This window comes from Lygodium microphyllum, unplaced genomic scaffold (assembly GCF_053477565.2).
Source record: "Lygodium microphyllum isolate KBCC unplaced genomic scaffold, Lygodium_microphyllum_v1.1.10 scaffold_154, whole genome shotgun sequence".
In the NCBI taxonomy this organism is placed as follows: Eukaryota; Viridiplantae; Streptophyta; class Polypodiopsida; order Schizaeales; family Lygodiaceae; genus Lygodium; species Lygodium microphyllum.
The window spans coordinates 176,772-196,450 of record NW_028229637.1 but is presented as its reverse complement, the minus strand read 5'-3'; the positions used below and the strand labels follow the sequence as shown (position 1 = coordinate 196,450).

Here is a 19,679-nt window from a genome sequence, read left to right as displayed (position 1 = left end):
ACGACAGTTTGGGATGATATGAGAGCTTTGTCATCTATGAAATGTTTTCTTTCTTTTTGGTCTCATTATCCAGGACAATTTATTATTTATTGCACAGACGTGTATCATTTCCAAGTATGTGCGAGTGAGTGAGTGATAAACCTCGGCAAAGCTTCTTGCAATAGCTTTTCTTTGTGGCTGTTAAAGCATATGCTAATTTAATGCTCTTGCATACAGGTTGCAACTTGCCATCTTCCACATTTTCTGATTGATTGGCTTTGAGTCCAAGGTAAACAAACAGTGCATGTAGCGGCCCAGCTGGTATTTGATCTAACTATATGAGCAGCATTTAATTAGCTTGATATTCCACATTCATTCATCTTATTCTTCATGCTCATGCAACATTAATCCTTAGGAGATGCACACAACTGTATGGGTTTTTCTTGTCATAGAGGTTCCTATTTTATTATTCTTGTTCTTCATGCTTATGTGTTATCTTTGCCATTGGAAGATGCACCCAGCACCGTGAATCTTTATTGTTGAAACTTGTTTGCAGGATTCTTGGTGGTAGCACAACTATGGAAATAAATGGAAATACGGATTACTTTGCGATACATCCTCCTAGGCTAGAGGATGCAGGACTGGAAGAGCCTGCACTACCTGTTGAAGGCATCCAGGTATTGTTTTCTAAGTTCTGTATAACTTGGTACTACTTGAAGTCCTGATCTATGCACTTCACAGCCTCATGTTTGACGTGTTTACAGGAGGCATTTCGACGGGCAGCAGAAATTGTTATGTCTAAAGGAAGTGATTTACTTCCAACTGCCAAAGGATGTACTGAAGTTCCAGGTTCCAGTGGTGATGATGTGGGCGATGCTATTGTGGACCCATCTACTGTAGAAGAGGACCATAAATCTTGTGTTGGCCCAAACGTGGACACAGAAACAGTGGCTCCATCCAGAGACTTAGTAAGTCCCATGGGTTCAATGGCTGAAGATGCCATCATTGAAGGGAAGAATGTGGGTTTACAAGGAGAGGAAGACACATGTTTGGTTGGTGAAAAGAACTCTGAGAACTCGTACGTAGCAGATTACACATCCAGGGATTAGAGCTGTATGTGCTCCAAATGTTAGTTTCACTGCATTACGGTTATATCAAAAGCAAAATGTAGTAATAATCTGAACATTGTCTAGCTTTTTCATGTCTTTTATGAGAACTCTTAGAATGAGCCAAATGAGTAATGTGTCAGATAAATGCATATTGCAAGTACAGTGCTGGAGTTTGTCTTTTATCTGCATGATCCACGTTTGAGTTTCTTGTCTCTATGCTTGCTTAGAGGTAGAATTCTTAGCTTGCTGCTAGTATGCATGTCATCCATAATCTACCGTGTAGAGGACAAGTCACAACCTTTGATTTCTTTTTTTTAATATAACTAATGCCCCACTGAGTTTTTTAATCAATGCATCAGGAATATGATACACATAATTTGAACCCAAGTGTGCCCTCGTGGGATTGTTATTGTTGCATGGCATCCACCACCTTGTCTGAACCTTCTTAGCTCTTTCCAGCTTGCTTTACTTTGAAATACACAATAATAGGGAAGACCTGAAAATGTACAAGCTAAAGATTAGTTTAACCCACAAATTCTCACCTTGAATATTACATTCTTAAGAGAGGGAAAGGGGTTTCAGATATTTGCCTGGAATGATGGGTCCTCTTTAAGGAGGATGACTGTTGGCCAGATTTAGACTATACAAACAACTTTGAAAGGGGGATAAAACCTCACAATGCCAGTGGAAATTGACCCAGATTGCTAATGTGGATAAAGACAATTTCACACAATCACATCCTTTGGAAACTGGATGTGATGATGCATGATCTTGTGTATAGTTGAGTTTCTTTTTATTAGGGCTTTTGTTCATATAGGATTTTTTGCCCTTAAAAGCTGTTTATGAACATTCTAGAAATAAAGAAACTTGAAAATCTAATAGTTCCTCTTTTAAAAATTTCTATGAATAATAAGTATGAAAATTGTAAGCTTAAGATGATGAGATCCAATAATCCTTGGCTTTGCTTCGTATATACTAGCTTGGATTATGGTTTAGTGTTGTGACATGGTATATCAATGCAACATGTCTAGGATTAGGATTTTGCAATAAACCTAAGTAATGCTATGTTCCTCTCTCAAATTTTAGTTGTCTTGAATTGAAGGCATCCATTAAGCCTTAGTTGTCTTTTACTATCTCATTCATCCATTTTGTATTGCTAGGTGCATAGTTTTAAGGAGTGATTAGGTATCTAGGTTTTCCTTCTTGTGTGAAAAATATTTTGCTCAATGGAAGAATTTCAATGGTCTCTTTAAGTGGATCCTTGATGATTGGGCCTTCCAAATGAATTTGCCCATGGTCTCATCTTCAAGTGGATCCTTAGTGATTGGGCCTTCGAATTTTGTTGGGCAAGCCCATACAAAAAGCATCATGATTGTGTTAATAACTACTATAGCTTTGCAAAGGTACACTCGCCTTTCCTTTCTTTTGTTTTAAATTAGATCTTTTTAACTTAAGAAGCCTTTGCCATTTAGCATCATTAGCTAGCCTTTTATGTTTACATGCATCTTTATTTGTTTATTTTGAGATCTCTAAATTGCTTGTTCAACCTAAGAGGGAACTTTCCAAACCCTTCATAAACAAGACAATTGCAAAAATATATTCTTTTATTTGCATAATGGGAAACAAACAAGCCATCTCATAGACTACTTCAAAAGGTGTATTTTGTGCAGAAAAAAACACAACTTTTTTGCAAGTGAACTTAACAATTGGAATGTGATTCTTCTAGGGTGGGTTTTTACTCCTCACTTTTTTAAGAATTCCAAGACCTAACACTTTCATGTTCACTTTGTCCATCGATCTAAAGAGGAGAAATCTAACTTATTTTCCATAATCTTAAGAACCGTTGTCCAAAGTAGAGTAGTAGTGCTAGACCACTATCACCCACTATGGTATTGGTAAAATAATAAACTTTGAGTATCTAAGTTAATTAGATTCGTGTTAGCATATCACAAGCACATGTATCTTTCTTTACAAGACTAACACCATCATCAGAATACAAGGTAATGTCTTGATGAAAAACTTATATCCTAATAGAGAGGCATCTTACTTTCATGAATGTCTTTTGTATGTTAGAAACATTATGGACTATGGATACTTGTGTAAACCTTTAGTATAGCGCCCTACAATTGGTGAGAATGTGATAGGGCAAGTGAGATGCATAGGTTGTTTGCTTTGTTGCTCTTTGTTCATGACCTCATGTCGATATTTGATTCTACATAGGATCACAACACCATGTGAATATGTAATAGATTATTTCATCATATAGAGGGGGCTCTCAATGATCCTTGAAAAAACCACATCATGGTCTTTCACATATCTAGGTAGGTCATGAGAGAGCCATTTTTTGCACATAGAGGCAAGACTCATAAGGATAGCTAGGTATCACTTTTCTAGTAGAAGGGCCCCTTTCTTCATGAGGTAAGCATCATAGGATTGGCTCATTCAAGGCTATGCAATAGTTGCACAAAGGAAGTGTGAGTGTGCCATCCAAACCATTTAAGGGTGCTACACAAAAGGATCGCCTTTTGAAGTATACATTTCCACTATGATGTATGCATAATCTATATGTGCTTCTTACATCTATATATATGGTTGCTTGTGGGACCAAAAATCCAATGATCTCCAAGTTGATTCACAAAATAAATCCTCATTACTACACAACATCCAATCAAAGCTTGTAGCAATCTTGTGCTAGTAGAGACTAATTTCTAGCTTGCACCTATATTCATATTTAATGTATTAAATCCATGATCCAAGACAAGCTACTATATGGATCCCACAAGTAATTGCAAAGGATTATTAAACATCCACCAGCTATCACAATATGATGTAATGATTCATCAGTTCTTAGCAAAGGCACTCTTGGTTAAAAATAAAGAGTTTTTCCTTGAAAGAAAGAACTTCATGCTTTGTGTAGAGAGCATCCAATCAATGCTTGCAACAATGCCATGCTAGCATAGGCTAAGTTCTAGCTTGTATCTACATTAATGTATTGGATCCATGAGCCAAGACAAGCTAACATGTGGAGCCCTAAAGCAATTGCAAAGGATTGCTAGACACCCACCCCACCAACTATCACAAAATGGTGTAATGTTTCATTGGTTTTTAGCAAAGGTACTTTTGGTTAAAATTTTAGAGTTTGAAAGTAGGGCTTCATGCTTTGCAACTCAAGTTGATGACTCTATAAAGTCACTAGAGGCTTTGCCTAGGTCTTTTAGGTGTAGTATGATAATTCTAAGATGTTTATGGGTTCCAAACTATCTTTGTCACCATTGCCTTGCTGTTTTAACGTGGAGGTCACTTTCTAATGGGTTATTAGAGTTTAGTATCAATTCTCAAACATCTATGTCAGCTGCAATGGTCTCCTGTGCATGAGGGTCACATTAGAGGGTTCTAAAACAAAGTTAATATGGGGCATGAAGGTAAAAATATTAGGTTTCCACCTTGAGGTTTACTTTTTTCATGGGTTTTGGTCTCTTGCAATTAGTAACCAACTCAATTAGGTCAAATCAAGGCAAGGCTAGTGATTTAGATGCATCTGGGACACTTCTAATGTGGTTTATGACTTGGTCGGAGAAAGTGGGGCTTTCAAATGAGTGCCTCGAGGTAAACGCAACAATGGATTTGAACTATTCAATGCATGCACTAATCCTTTTGGAAGGGCCAAAGAAGATCACAAGGGATGCCTCAAAGTAAAAATAATAGATTTTACATTTGGGATGAGTTCTTTAAGTGTTTTGATGCTCAAGAAATTAGGCTATGTAATGCTTGTCATTGATACCATGCTACACATATGTTGGTGACACTTGGCATGAAAGATGCTTTGTATGAATGAGCTTCAATAGCTTCCTTGAGGTGAAAAATTGCAGGTTTTAGTCTTGAGATTGTTTATTTAAGTTTTTGATGTTGTGAAAGCTCAATAATACTGTTTGTGCAAGTCTCATAATGCTATATTAGTTGCTAGTCATCCCCATAATGTTCAAAGGTTCTAGAGTGTCCTACTCATCATGAAACGATATCCTCAAGGTAGAAATCCATTATTATGTCCTTGAAGATGATGTTTTTGATGGTAAATGTCCAAGATCAATCAATGTAATGTAGTTCTTGAGGATGCAACATTGTACAAGACACATGCACATGCTCTTTCCTCAATGCAATTGATGCTTTCCAAGTATGTAATATGGCTAATTCTCTTTTGTGTCTACTCAAATCCAATTGAATTATGGTTTGAACTGATTCAAGATTATAACTTTAAAGTTTTTAGGTGATGTCCAAGCCTATTGACTTGTAAGATGCACTTATGTGGTCAAGTGTGCGTAGTTTGAACCAAGTATCCATTGTGACTTTGTGAGAAGTAGCCTCAAGGTAACAAAATAGTTTTACCTCAAGATATGAACAAGTTGGTGTTTTCCAAGTCTTTAGACTATGCAACTCAAGCATCTCATGTACAGGAAAATAAGGAAAATCTCATGCTTCTAGTTACTACACATTGTCAAATTTTATTGGATTCTTTCTCTCTTTTAAATCCACCAAATTTCTCATGTAATCCTTATCTAATCCATTAACCCACCTTTACTTCCCAACTAGCTATAGCAAGTTTCAAATAGTTATGCTCATTCTGAAGATGAATGTTCTCCTCAACCCCTCGCCACATTCACAATTTTCATATTTCTCCAAATTTATAAGGATGTACAATGCACTAATAAGTGTAGGAATATTGATCATATCCTAATAAATAAACAAAAAATTAACTCATCCTAGCTTGACATAGGGGACAAGATCAAGTTCTTATTCCTCTAAGTGGTTTTGTGCACCCATTTATTGATCTATCTCCCATTTACATAGCTCTAATTCGTGATCTCTTTTCTTCTCCTTATCTACTTCATTCCTATCCTAAGAATGCAAGAAAATGTGAACTGAAAAAAAAAAAGTTAAAACACAAGAGGCTCACCATAGCTTCCACCATTGTCATTATAGTCGTATCCATAGAGAGAAGGTCTCAATGCTCACTTCATCCCTTGAGGCACTCTCCAATAGCTCCACTCTAGCCATCCACACTCAATCCAACCTTCAATCTCCCACATACAATAAGAGAAGAGAAGAACACGAGGAAACCCATTAGATCAAAGAGGATGAGTCTCTCCAAGCACTCACTCATCCCTTACATTTATACAAACCTAACCACTCATGCTCTCAAGGAGAGAAGGGAAGAGGATACATAGAATGGGCTCCATAGGATTTTGCACACAAGAATGAAACTTTACATTTATATAGAGGGTTTATTGGACATTGAGCTTTGACCATATTTCTCTCTTATATTGGCAATTGAAATGCTTGCAGGCCTTCAAAACTTGTGAGATTTTTCAAATGAGTACACCAATCACAAGGCTTGTAGACTTACTTGTAGATTTTTATATTAAACATAGAGAACTTCAATTTACCTATGGGACCTTTGATTTTCTTGTATATTTGAGCCCACCCTTGAATTTTGAGCTATAGAATTTGAGTTTTTTACAACAATGGAGCTTAAAATAATGTGAAAACTTATTATTTATTTTTTTGGGCTCCTAGTTTGGCCTTCCTTTGCTATTTTAGTACTTAGGCCTTCAATCACTATTTTTTAGCAAACAATTTTAGTAGCTATTATCTTTTACATTTTTAGTAGCTATTATCTTTGGTAGCTAACAATTTTTGTCTTTGCTCTTCTTTCTCGCACCTTGTTGTGTTTTTTCTCCTTATTGTATTAAGGCCATATTTGGACAACATTATTTTATATGTTAAACTGATGGAATAATCTTGTCTGCATAAACAACACCCTTGTCCTTGTCAACATAAAACACAAACAAGAAGAGGTAAATGTTTATTTTGGTCTTGCAATTTTGCCAATCTCAAAGTCTAAAGATCTTGCATTCACCAATACATGTATCAATGCTCCCTTAGTAGAAATAATCAATCAATACTTATCATTCTCAAATGAAAACCCATAGCTTGTGCAAATTAATTTTAAAGTTCATCACATAATCCCATCTATCTCTCAATAGTATTATCTTTTATTACTTTATTAAGAGTGTCAATATATTAATGTTAATAAGTTATGAAACTCATATATTAACACTATTATTATTATTATTATAGATATTACATATTAGTACTTAACTTTTTTTACTCTTTGTAAATTATATATAATATACGTTATATTCATGTATTAGTTACTATTTGTCATATGATTAATAAATCAATACTAAATGTATAATAAAAATGCACACATGCTAATGTATTATTTAATTAATTTTATTGATAATAATATCATTTAACCATGAGAGAGAGAGAGAGAGAGAGAGAGAGAGAGAGAGAGAGAGAGAGAGAGAGAGAGAGAGAGAGAGAGAGAGAGAGAGAGAGAGAGAGAGAGAGAGAGAGAGAGAGAGAGAGAGAGAGAGAGAGAGAGAGAGAGAGAGTGTGTGTGTGTGTGTGTGTGTGACCCTCACAACATGTTGATTTGCAATTGTACTTTTATCTCTTTCATTGTTAAGAATGTGTGAGGGTATTTAGGGTTTAGTAGACCAACTAATGCTTATTGGAAACTTAGTCCAAGAGCATGGTTGTGCCATGCTAAAATATATTCAATGGAGCTATATATGAATGATTTCCTTCAATTGGGTTGGCAACACCATTGTCTTGGGAAAAATCCTTGCAATATTTGATAAATATAATATGATGAATGCTCTGCTACATCCACCCTGCTATTTGAGTATCACTCCATGGATCCTCTACAAATATAGAGCACATTGATGAAGGATATAATGTACCTTTGTGGAACTTTTAAATTTTGCAAGGCCTTTATTATAATCCCACTAGCCTTGTTTTAGAAGGCCTTTGTTACGATCCTATTAGTCACACTATTATACTATCTCTGAGATATATAAGGACTATAATGAATTACAAATGGGTTTCCTATTAAAAACACCCTCAAAACATGTAAATTACCAAAAGTTTTATTAAATGGTGTGTGGTCCTAGAGAGTTTCTATGTCCCATAAGCAAAACCCTAGTTTGGGAGGATCCTTCTACATCTATAAATTGATAGTCTACCCACTATTCAACCTATCCTTGTCTTATAGGTTTCAACCATCAGCCCTCTTCCACTAGCTGTCCAGCCTTGAACGATTGCTGCTACATGGTATACAATTGTTGTCCAACCTCTCATTGTTGCTTGTGATCAGTTGCCATAATCTTTAGGCGGTTACATTGTTGCGTTTACCAATTCTAGACCTAGAGACTATCGTGTTTTGATTTCCAACATACTACCTTTCCATTTGTAGCATAATATTGATTTTTTTTTTGCATCTATGGTAGGTGATTATTGCATTTTTAGCACTTTCCTCCTTTAGCCTATGCTTTGACTAGTGGTTACTACAGTCGGATCCATCTTTGATGGATGACACACATTGCCACCTCCCCATTCCTGAACCAACCTTAGTTCCTTTTGGTAGTGGTAGTGCCACTCCAAGGAGTTTGAGAGGGGGTCTTCCCCAAGGAGGGAGGACAACTTCTCCACCCCCTCATATTCATTTTCATCAATGTTTGACCATAAGTATAGTGGATCCTGCATCTCCCCCTCAATCTCAATGTCTTGTAGCATCTCTAATTGATTTAGACATTACCTTCCCCTAGGCTAGTCTTGTAGGAGTCCTAGGTCATCCTTAGGAACCTTAGGCTAGTTCTGTTTAGGCTTAGCCATACTTTTTCAAGTCTTCAACATCATATTTCCTTCTTTCATTCACTTCTACAACATCTCACTCTCATAATATCCAAAGCATCTCCATATGAAACATATGATATGCTGATCTTTTTATTGATATTTTCATGTTGTATTTTGTATTTTAATTAGGACTTGTTGAGAAATATGCAATCACACTCCGATGATAGCCTCTTTGTATGGAGCAGTAAGGCAAAGAACATGCAACAACCTAGAAGAATTGCCTTGTATCCCATAGGCATAGTGATACCATCTTGCAACTATAAAAGAATGTACTTGACAATCATTTGAAGATGAATGCTATTTTACTTTGTACTTTCAGTCTTGTCCATGTCTACTCAAGATTGTGTTTATGAGTCCAAGATAATCTATCTTGGGACTTAATTCACTTGAGTAAGAGTCTTAGCCATCGTGCTTCTTGTCTATGATTTTTGACCTCCATAGCTAACCTTGCTCAAGATCCATGTTTCTCAACATGGTCTTAGAGCTATATTGAGCATGGTTCAACTCAACTCATTGCTCCTCCAACTCCCCACAATCTCAGCTCAACTCAATTTCAATAGAAGTTTTCATCTCTTCACTCCATCTTCACTCTACACCTCTTGACCTCCATAGCCAATAGTATCTACTTGTGGAGTGCCTAGATCCCTCCATACAAAGCATATCTCAATGAGCTTATTTCTAGACATCTATTCCTTGACTTCATGCAATTCCTTGTCACTTCACATCATAACATTGGCCTCTCTCATACTTAGCATTTCGTTTTTTCTAGCTTGCTATCACATCTGGGTTGTCCACTTGTCGTACAGTCTACATCATCTATATGCTTTGCGATTTGTCGTGTGAGCATAGGGTAATGTAAGCCTACTACCTAAGCTACCTTTCACTAGAGGGTTCATCAGATAATCGACTCCTTGAGCTACCAGAATCAAAGATTCAAATGAGTATAGAAACCCTAAAGTGGGTAGCCATAGCCATTAGACTTCAAGAACATAAATCTCTTTATTCTCTCACTTCTCTGACCTCAACCAAGTCAATGCCATTATGATCTAGTGCTCCACTTACAAATCAAATTAGCAAGGAGGGAAAGATTCAACACCAAGCATCAAAGTTCAACATCAAGCTCAACAAGCATAGTATCTTTTGATACTCATTTAGTGCTTTTTGGCACTAGTACTTCTTGTGTCTTTTGAGACATCCAATTTCAACTTAGTTGCTGGTTATTTACTGCTAGTCAAACATCCAGTATATGGGCAAAGATTCACCGCATAGTGCTTCAAAGGAATGAGCTTTCACACATCGCAGACAAGGATAAAGGAATGGTACTATCATAAGTTTGATGCCTTTATGCATTCATAGTTTTACTCATGTAGCAATATGGATTTGTGTCTCTATAAGAAAAAGGCTCTTGATGGTAGCATTATTATTTCGGTACTCTATATTGATGATATATGGATTGATGGGAGTGCTCATGATGAACTGGATACTTTGAAGACTCATCTCAAGAAGAGCTTTGAGATGAAGAATATAGAGTATGCTTCTCATATACTTGGTATATGTACTATGTGTACATTCTCTAAGGGACTTCTCACTTGTCACAGGAGGAGTATATTCACATAATACTTGAGCATATTGGGGGTAAAGGCACCTGTGCCTATGCTGCCCCGTATTTACTACACACACCATGACCACACACATGTACACTTGTAGATGTCAAGTGCCCATCAATGTCACTTTATTCTTTATTCTCTCAATGAATATTGAATAAGAGAAGCTGGTCATATATCGTGACTGTTGAAGTTTCCACATTCTCTCTCTCTCTCTCTCTCTCTCTCTCTCTCTCTCTCTCTCTCTCTCTCTCTCTCTCTCTCTCTCTCTCTCTTTTGTTCCATTCGCCATAGGTGTTGCTTTCACTTGTGTGCTTCCACTTGTTCTCTACCTTTCAATTGGTATCAAAGTAGGCATTCAAGGAGCTTCTTCATCCTTTACTTTAGCTCAGATTCAAAGCTTCAGCTCAAGGTTTCATGGTAGCCATTGTTTCTTCCTCTCGAGATATGCATTGAGTCTTCTCTTCTCCTGACTTGTTAGCTTGCTCTTGGCTTGTCAAGGAGCTTCCTAGGGCTTAACTAAGCCTTGTTGAGTACTTATTGAGCTGAGAAGCATTCATTCTATCCATTTCGAGTGGATATAGAGTATGATGTAGAAGTCATAGACCGCTATGGCAGCTTGATAACACTTTCATAGTTTGGCCATAACTTTTGCATACAATATTGGATTCAAGTGTTCTATAGCAAAAAACAAAGAGCACGATGAGATTTACAAATTTGAGCATGCACAAAGTCGATTTTGTGTAGTTTTTATTTCTTTATTTTACACAAAACAAAACAAATCTAGTATGCTTTGGAATGCTACTTGGATTTTTAAGAGCCTGATCAGTCTAGTTTTGTAGAGGTTTATTGTTGAGAAATATGCGATCATACTTCTATTGTGATAGCCTCTTTGTATGGAGCAGTAAAGCAAGGAACATGCAATAACCTAAAAGTACTGTCTTATATCCCATAGGCGCAGTAGGGAAAAGTGGAACTGTCTTGCAACTATAAAGCAAAATGAACTTGACAATCATTTGATGAGAAGCTATTGTACTTTGTACTTTTAGTATTGTCCATGTCTACTCAAGATTGTGTTTATGAGTCCAAGCTAATCTATCTTGGAACCTAATTCACTTGAGTATACTCTAAGTTATCATGCTTCTTGTAAATGAACTTCAACCACCATAGCTAAACCTTGCTCAAGGATTCGTGTTTCTCAACATGGTATTAGAGCCATGGTGAGCATGGTTTAGCTCTGCACATTGCTTCTCTAACTCTTCACAACCTCTGGTCGGCTCAGCTAAACAAGATGACTTCATCTCTCACTCTATTTTCACTCTATCTCTCTTGACTGCCATAGCCAGCTAGCACCCTACTTTGTTGGATCTCTTAGATCTCTTCAACTAGGCTATATCTCAAATATTTCTTATGGAAACTTGTTCCTTGACTTAGGATGCTTCAGGTTGTTACCTTAATTCCTGACATTGACCTCCTACTCCAATATTGAAGAAATCGTTGCTGGCTACCCAGATTACGCATGCATCCGGTCGTACTATTGCTGCCACCAATACTGTCTATGATTCACTTTGTTTCCATAGGGCAATGCAAGAGTACTATATAAGTTACTTGATTACCTGAGGTTTTGTCAGATAATCATTCCTATGAGTTGCAGTCAGCAAAAAACCAGTCATTGCAAAAAATCCTAACTGTGGTAGCCATAGCCACTTTTCTTCAAGCTTATAAATCCCTTCATTTTCTTACTTCCCCTTGGATCAACCAAGTCACTTCCACTTTGATTCAGTATACCACTCAGTCTCCAAGATTTACACTTCAAATCAGCAAGGAGGGGGAAAATCAATGACAATATCAAGCAACAACAATATTAAGCTTCAAGCATAGTATCTTTTTGGTACTCATTCATTGTTATTTAACACTATTAACTCTTGTGACCCTTGAGACAATCCTTGTCAACTCATTTGTTGGTCTGATTTGATATATTTGGTGTTGATTTGCTATTTCTCCTTCCATCCTATATGGGCAAAGATTCATCGTCATGCCGGTTCAAAGGAGTGGGCTTCCACACATGGCAAACAAGGATAAAGCTAATCCTCATGAAGAAATGTTTATGATCAATAACCGATGGACAAGAGAAGAAACCTAGAGATGCTGCTCTTATAGTAGTATGGCAAAAGAATGATAGCAAAACCCAAGCAATCATCAAACCATGTAGACACATATGATATATCTCATGCTACTTGGAAACAATTGGGTATATTGTTTGGTGCCCAATCTAAATCTTCAAAATATGGATCGTTGATTGAGTTTTTACGTTGGATATAAAGCTAATACACCCCTTACAACTCACCTTAATTATATGGAAAGTCTACTAACTCAACTTGTAGGGATTAACTTAAAAATGGATGGAGATATATGCATTGGAGACTTGCCTAAGAGTCTTCCTGTAGAATTTTGTAATGTCTCCACCACACTAAATCATATGCCAAATCCAAAGCTGATATAGACATCAAAGCATCAATCCTTGAAGAAGAGAAGAAACTTAAAGGTAAAGAAGAAGCAAGAACTTCAAAGAAAGAACATTTGCTGTATGTCAATAACAAGTACAAAGGGAAGAAATATATTGTTTGTGAATTCTGTAAAAGAACTGGGCACATTGAAAATTTTGTCATGCCAGGAAAAGATAATAGAAAGCCTACCTTGACTCTATCAAAGATGAAGAAGACCATGAAGAAGAAGACATTCAAGAGCAAAAGGACAAGCCTCATTAGTCCTTCTTGTTGAGATATCGAGCTCCACTCGTGATATGCCAGGGTGACCGTTGTGTATTTATGTCACCGACTTGTCAGTTGCAGACGCGGTTGGTACACCGCCCATGAATAATAGCTACATGACAGCTATCCTTATCTACTCTAGTTCGTGGCTCAGTTAGTATGCTACCTTAGTTAGTTGAGTTTGGTTTGAGACCCATATATAGGGTTCTTCTATTTCTTTGTATGAGAGTTCTTTTAGCTTACACAACTAAGAAGAGGAAAACTGTTTTCAGCCTCCACCCTTGTGTGTATTCCCCCATTGTGCAAGCAAGAAAGCTACAAGTGAGACTCCTTCCTTCTCTCCCACAATCTTGACATGGTATTAGAGCCTTATTCGTGGTAAGGAGCTCAAGAAAGCAAGCCAAGCTCGCGGTGTTCTGGTAAGAGGAGCAGTGTTGCTTTCATTTTCTATTTTGGGAGCAGATCTTTGCAGGCAGCACAGTCGGAAATTGCAAGAGTGCATTGTCTCAGGTTGAGACGCCCTTCGCGGTGAAGCAAGAGGGCAGTATATGCACTTTTGAGGCCATTTTGGGGCCAGTTTTGGAGGCGGAAGTTTTCTGCACGCACTCAGGAAAAGGCCCAGTTTTGTGCTATGCAGCCACTGTTCTACAGGTCGGTGAAAAGTTACTATAGAAATTGCATCGTATGCTTGTGCGCAGAGACATTGGGAGTTACAGAATCATCCTTGGTTCATGTTTATGCAAAATCGTCACTAGGAAGTGACTGTGTGGTCAAATACCACTTTCACCAGTTTTGCAGATTTGCCCTTGTGAGGGTGAAGCTGTGTTTTTTTTGCAGTGACAGAATTTTTGCAATGTTCTGTAATGGCGTTTGATTCTCTTTCACAGATTGTAACTGAAAAGCTTGACAAGAACAACTTCCAAGCATGGAAGTTTAGAATGGCAAATTTCCTTATGGGACAAGGATATTGGGAATTCGTTGCAGGAAATGAAGAAGAACCAGTTCTTCCTGATGTTCCCAATCAACAGCAAATGCAGGCATTCAAAGCATGGCACGAGAGAGCCAGGAAAGTTATGTATTGGCTGTCTATCAACATTTCAGACTCTATGATTGTGCATATTCAAGATGCAAGTACGCCAAAGGAGGTACGGGATACTTTGTCAAAAATGTATAGCACAAATACGCAAGCCAGGAAAATACAGCTCAAGCAAGAGTTGCACAATGTGCAAAGAGAAAGTATGAGCATCAATGACTACCACATGAAGGTGAAGAAGATTGCAGATGCACTTGCTTCCATTGGGTCGCCAGTGGAAGATGATGATTTAGTCTCAGTGACCTTGAATGGTCTAGGAAAGGATTATGCACAGTTTCGAACATCCATTTCCGTTCATGAAAGATTTCCTGATTTTGAGGAGCTGATTGCTCTTCTAATCTCTGAGGAGCAGAGAAATGGTGGTGCATCTTCTTCAGGAGGAACTTCAAAAGAAGCTGTCTTCTACTCAAATGTTGGAAGAGGTAGAGACAGAGGTAGAGGAGGCCGATATGGAGGCCGTGGTAGAAATCAGAATATGCAGCAGACTCAAGAAAACTAGTCCTATGGAGGAGAACGTGGTAACTCTAGAGGTAGGGGGAGCCAAAGAGGTCGTGGTGGATGGCAAAGAGGCCAAAATGCAAACAACAATGTTGAATGCTACTACTGTGGTAAAATGGGTCATATGGCTAAAGACTGCTATAAAAAGCAGAATGACATCATGAATGGAAAATTGCAACAAGGGAATTATGCATCTTCTAGTAGACAGGGTGATGACAGAAATGAGCATTTGTTTATGGTGCAGCACATGAATAATTCTGTGACAAGTGCAGAAGAAAGCAATGATGTATGGTATGTTGACTCAGGTGCGTCAAACCACATGACAGGTCATGCGGAATGGATGGAGGATGCAAGGAAAATGGAAAAACCAGGATTTGTGGAGACTAGTGATGATACTGCACATCCTATTGTGCAGATTGGAGAAATTCCTTTGTCTATGCAGGATGGGGAAAAGAAATACCTGTCCGATGTATTTCATGTCCCGAATATCACCAAGAATCTGGTTTCTGTTGGTCAAATGGTTGAGCAGGGCTTGTAGGTCAGATTTAATCCTCATGGATGCTTTGTTGAGGATATGAAAAATAGAGGTCGCTTGATAGCAAAAGGAAAGAAGAAGGGCAGAATGTTTACATTGGATGCAGACATGCCTGAATTGAGTGCAGCAATGTTTGCACATGGGACCGATGTAGTTGCAGATATTGATATCTGGCATAAACGCATTGGTCATGTTAATGTACAACGACTTAAATCAATGCAGGCCCAAAATATTGTTGCAGGATTGCCCAAATTCAAGGTTGCAGAAATGCATAAGGTATGTGAAGCCTGTCAGTTTGGAAAACAAGCAAGGAAACCATTTCCTAGACATGTTCAAGAGAGTGAGAAGCCATTGGAATTAATCCACTCGGATGTGTGGACTACTAAAGCTGCATCTCTTGGAGGCTGTCATTATTTTGTCACTTTTATTGATGACTATAGTAGAAAAGTTTGGGTGTATTTTATGAAAAAGAAAAGTGAAGTTTTTGGGCACTTCAAAACTCTCAAAGCTATGGTTGAAAAAGAAACAGGCTTGCAGATAAAATGCCTAAGGTCAGATGGAGGGGGAGAGTACCTCTCAAATGAGTTTGCAAGGTTCCTGTAGGAGCATGGCATAAAGCAGCAATATTCATGCAGTCATACCCCACAATAAAATGGAATTGCAGAAAGGGAAAACAGGCATATTGGAGAGGTATCTCGTGCCATGCTCAATGAAAAAGACTTGCTAGATTTTTATTGGGCTGAAGCAGTTGCTACAACAGTGTACATAATGAACAGGATTCCCACTGCAGCAATACATGGGATGACTCCAGAGGAGAGGTATACTAGTAGGAAACCAGATATTTCTCATTTGAAAATTTTTGGTTGCATTGCCTATGTACATATGCCAGATGAGTTGAGATCCAAGTTGGATCCAAAAGCTGAGAACTGCATCTTTATTGGTTACTCTCTGCAGCAAAAAGGGTATAGATGCTATAACCCTTCTACTCGTAAGTTTACAGTGAGCAGAGATGTTGTTTTTGATGAGATGAGTAGTTGGTATAAACCAGTAAATGTGATTGATGATGTAGATGCACAAAATGGTAATGCTGCACAGAATTCACAGCAGCAGTCACAAAATATTAGTGGACCTGGAGCGTCCTCCAACAGTGGTTCACATTCTTCGCCATGGACAGGCATATTGAGATCAGGAGAATCTTCTCAAAGCAATGCAGATAGTGGTATGCAGGTATCACGAAAAGGAAAAGAGAAGGTTGATCAACCCATGTTTGATGTGAATGCAGGTCACTCTTATGTGGATGGTGAATCTAGTGGCTCAGAACAGAGCATTGATGATGGGTTGGGTATTCCTTCTATTGTTACACCTAGAGTAAGGAAGACCAGGGATGTTTTGAGAGCACCTGGGAGTGAACCTACTTTACGCAGGTCTACCAGAGCTAGGTATCCTGTGGATAGGCTGAAATATGATGGATTTACAGCCATTCACTATGCATATATGGTTAAAGTGATACAGGAACCAGAACCCACTTCTTTTGAGCAAGCCATGGGAAAAGAAAAATGGGAGAAAGCCATGGATGAAGAAATGGATGCCTTGGAAGCAAATGCTACATGGGAATTGGTACCTTTGCCTAAAGGTAAGAATGCAATTGGCTGTAAGTGAGTTTATAAGGTGAAGCACAATGTAGATGGTTCTGTGAACAGATACAAGGCAAGATTAGTAGTCAAGGGGTATGCACAAACATATGGCATTGACTATGAAGAAACATTCAGTCCAGTTGCAAGGATGGCAACCGTAAGAGCAGTCATTGCTATGGCTGCATCAAAGGGATGGTCTTTACATCAGATGGATGTAAAGAATGCCTTCTTGCATGGTGATTTGCAAGAAGAGGTCTATATGGAGCAGCCACCAGGTTATGTGCATGCTGTTCATCCTGAGTTTGTTTGCAGGTTGAAGAAAGCCTTGTATGGCTTGAAGCAAGCACCTAGAGCATGGTCTGACAAGATAGGACAATATCTTGTCACTATTGGCTTTCAGATTTCCAAGGCAGATTTCTCACTTTATGTGAGAAAAACAGAGAAAGGTATTATGCTACTTGTCATTTATGTTGATGATTTGATTATGATAGGTGACAGTGATGAAGATATCCTTCATGTGAAAATGCTATTGAAGCAGAAGTTTGAGATGAAGGATTTGGGAGAGCTGCGTTATTTCTTGGGCATTGAGGTGATTAGATCACCAAGTGGGATACAGCTCTTGCAGAGGCAGTATGGATTGGACATGCTGTCCAAATATGGGATGACAGGCTGTAAGCCTATTTCAGTTCCTTTGGAGCAAAATGTGAAACTGAGCACAGATGCAGGTGAGCTTCTAGAAGACCCTACTATGTACAGACGCATAGTAGGAAGTTTGATTTATATGACTATTACCAGGCCAGATTTGAGCTATGCTGTTGGACTGGTAAGTCAGTTTATGCAGGCTCCAAGGAAACCACATTTGGATGCGGCTAGACGCATACTCAAGTATGTGAAGTCCACATTGCAGTATGGACTATTTTATGAGACTGGGATTCAGATACAGCTGCATGGATACACTGATGCTAATTGGGCTGGTAGTATTTCTGATAGATGATCTACCAGTGGATATGTGTTCTCTTTTGGGAGTGCTGCAGTCACTTGGAGCAGCAAGAAACAGCCTACAGTTGCCTTGTCGAGCACAGAGGCTGAGTACAGGGGTGCAGCAATGGCTGCATGTGAGGTAGCCTGGTTGCATAAGCTACTTTATGATATGCATCAGTCTACAGATGGGCCAGTTGTCATTTATTGTGACAACATGAGCAGTATACACTTGGCAAATAACCCAGTCTATCATGCTAGAACAAAGCACATTGAGGTGCATTATCACTATGTGCGGGAGGGGGTTTTACTAGGTCTTAATGATCTAGTTTACGTCAGCACAGAGGATCAGGCAGTTGACATATTCACGAAGGCATTGGGCGCAGAGAAGCTGCGCAAGTTCAGAGACCTGCTTGGTGTGCAGGAATTGGGATTGAGCTCGAGGGGGAGTATTGAGATATCGAGCTCCACTCGTGATATGCCAGGGTGACTGTTGTGTATTTATGTCACCGACTTGTCAGTTGAGACGCGGTTGGTACACTGCCCATGAATAATAGCTACATGACAGCTATCCTTATCTACTCTAGTTTGTGGCTCAGTTAGTATGCCACCTTAGTTAGTTGAGTTTGGTTTGAAACCCATATATAGGGTTCTTCTATTTCTTTGTATGAGAGTTCTTTTGGCTTACACAACTAAGAAGAGGAAAACTGTTTTTAGCCTCCACCCTTGTGTGTATTTCCCCATTGTGCAAGCAAGAAAGCTACAAGTGAGACTCCTTCCTTCTCTCCCACAATCTTGACACTTCTATTCCCACTATTTAGACCGACTTTTTTAAGCCTTCTATGTACTTGCATTAATGCTCCAATCATAGGCCTTGTAATCCTCATGCAATCTGTGCACTATAGCCCACTTAGTGAGGCCTTGTGACAACCTCTAGCTTTATTTGGTTAGTTTTTCCATGTCTATAGTTAGCAAGGTTCTACTCATGATAGCCTCTGTATACTCAATGTTTTTATGGTTGTAATTGAGGAGGGGTGTTGAGAAATATGCAATCACACTCCTATGATATCCCCTTGTATGGAGTAGTAAGGTAAGGAATATGCAACAACATAGAAGAACTGTCATGTATCCAGTAGGCCTAGTAGGGAAAAGTGAAACTATCTTGCAACTATAAAACAATGTACTTGACAATCATTTGATGAGAATGCTATTGTACCTTGTACTTTCAGTATTGTCCATGTCTAGTGAAGATTGTGTTTATGAGTCCAAGCTAATCTATCTTGGAACCTAATTCACCTGAGTAAGAGTCTTAGTCATCATATTTCTTGTCTATGATTTTCAAGTTCCATAGCTAACCTTGCTCAATATCCGTGTTTCTCAATAGGACTAACATTGTAGGTCCTACCCAGGCTAAAGGTTTGTTCTTTGGTTCTTGCCTTGGTGAGTATTGCCTCCACTAGTGCGGAGACGAAGATAGTATATTCTCTCTTGAGATCGGTCTTGGACATCCTTCTTCTCTTGGCAACCATCTTTCTTTCCTTTCAATTAAGGTGTTTTTATAATTTAACCATCATTATCTACACTTCTATGTTATGTATTGGTAATTTGGTGATTGTACCTTTGAACTCTTGGTTGGCATCGGAACCATCTCATGTGGTCAAGTTTCTAGCATGCCTACAATACTCAGTGAGAATTGGATCCCTCTCTCGATATCAACTAT

At 38.4% G+C, this 19,679-nt stretch overlaps 1 protein-coding gene across 1 annotated transcript; it reads left to right on the top strand.

Moving 5' to 3' along the window:
* Nucleotides 1–209: 209 nt before the first annotated feature.
* LOC148008378 (uncharacterized) lies at nucleotides 210–1,187 on the top strand. The gene is made up of 3 exons (XM_087674267.1): nucleotides 210–268; nucleotides 536–656; nucleotides 744–1,187. Exons 2-3 carry the CDS (start codon nucleotides 558–560, stop codon nucleotides 1,086–1,088), a joined length of 444 nt encoding a protein of 147 aa, XP_087530393.1. The 5' UTR covers nucleotides 210–268; nucleotides 536–557; the 3' UTR covers nucleotides 1,089–1,187.
* The last annotated feature ends 18,492 nt before the right edge of the window (nucleotides 1,188–19,679 follow it).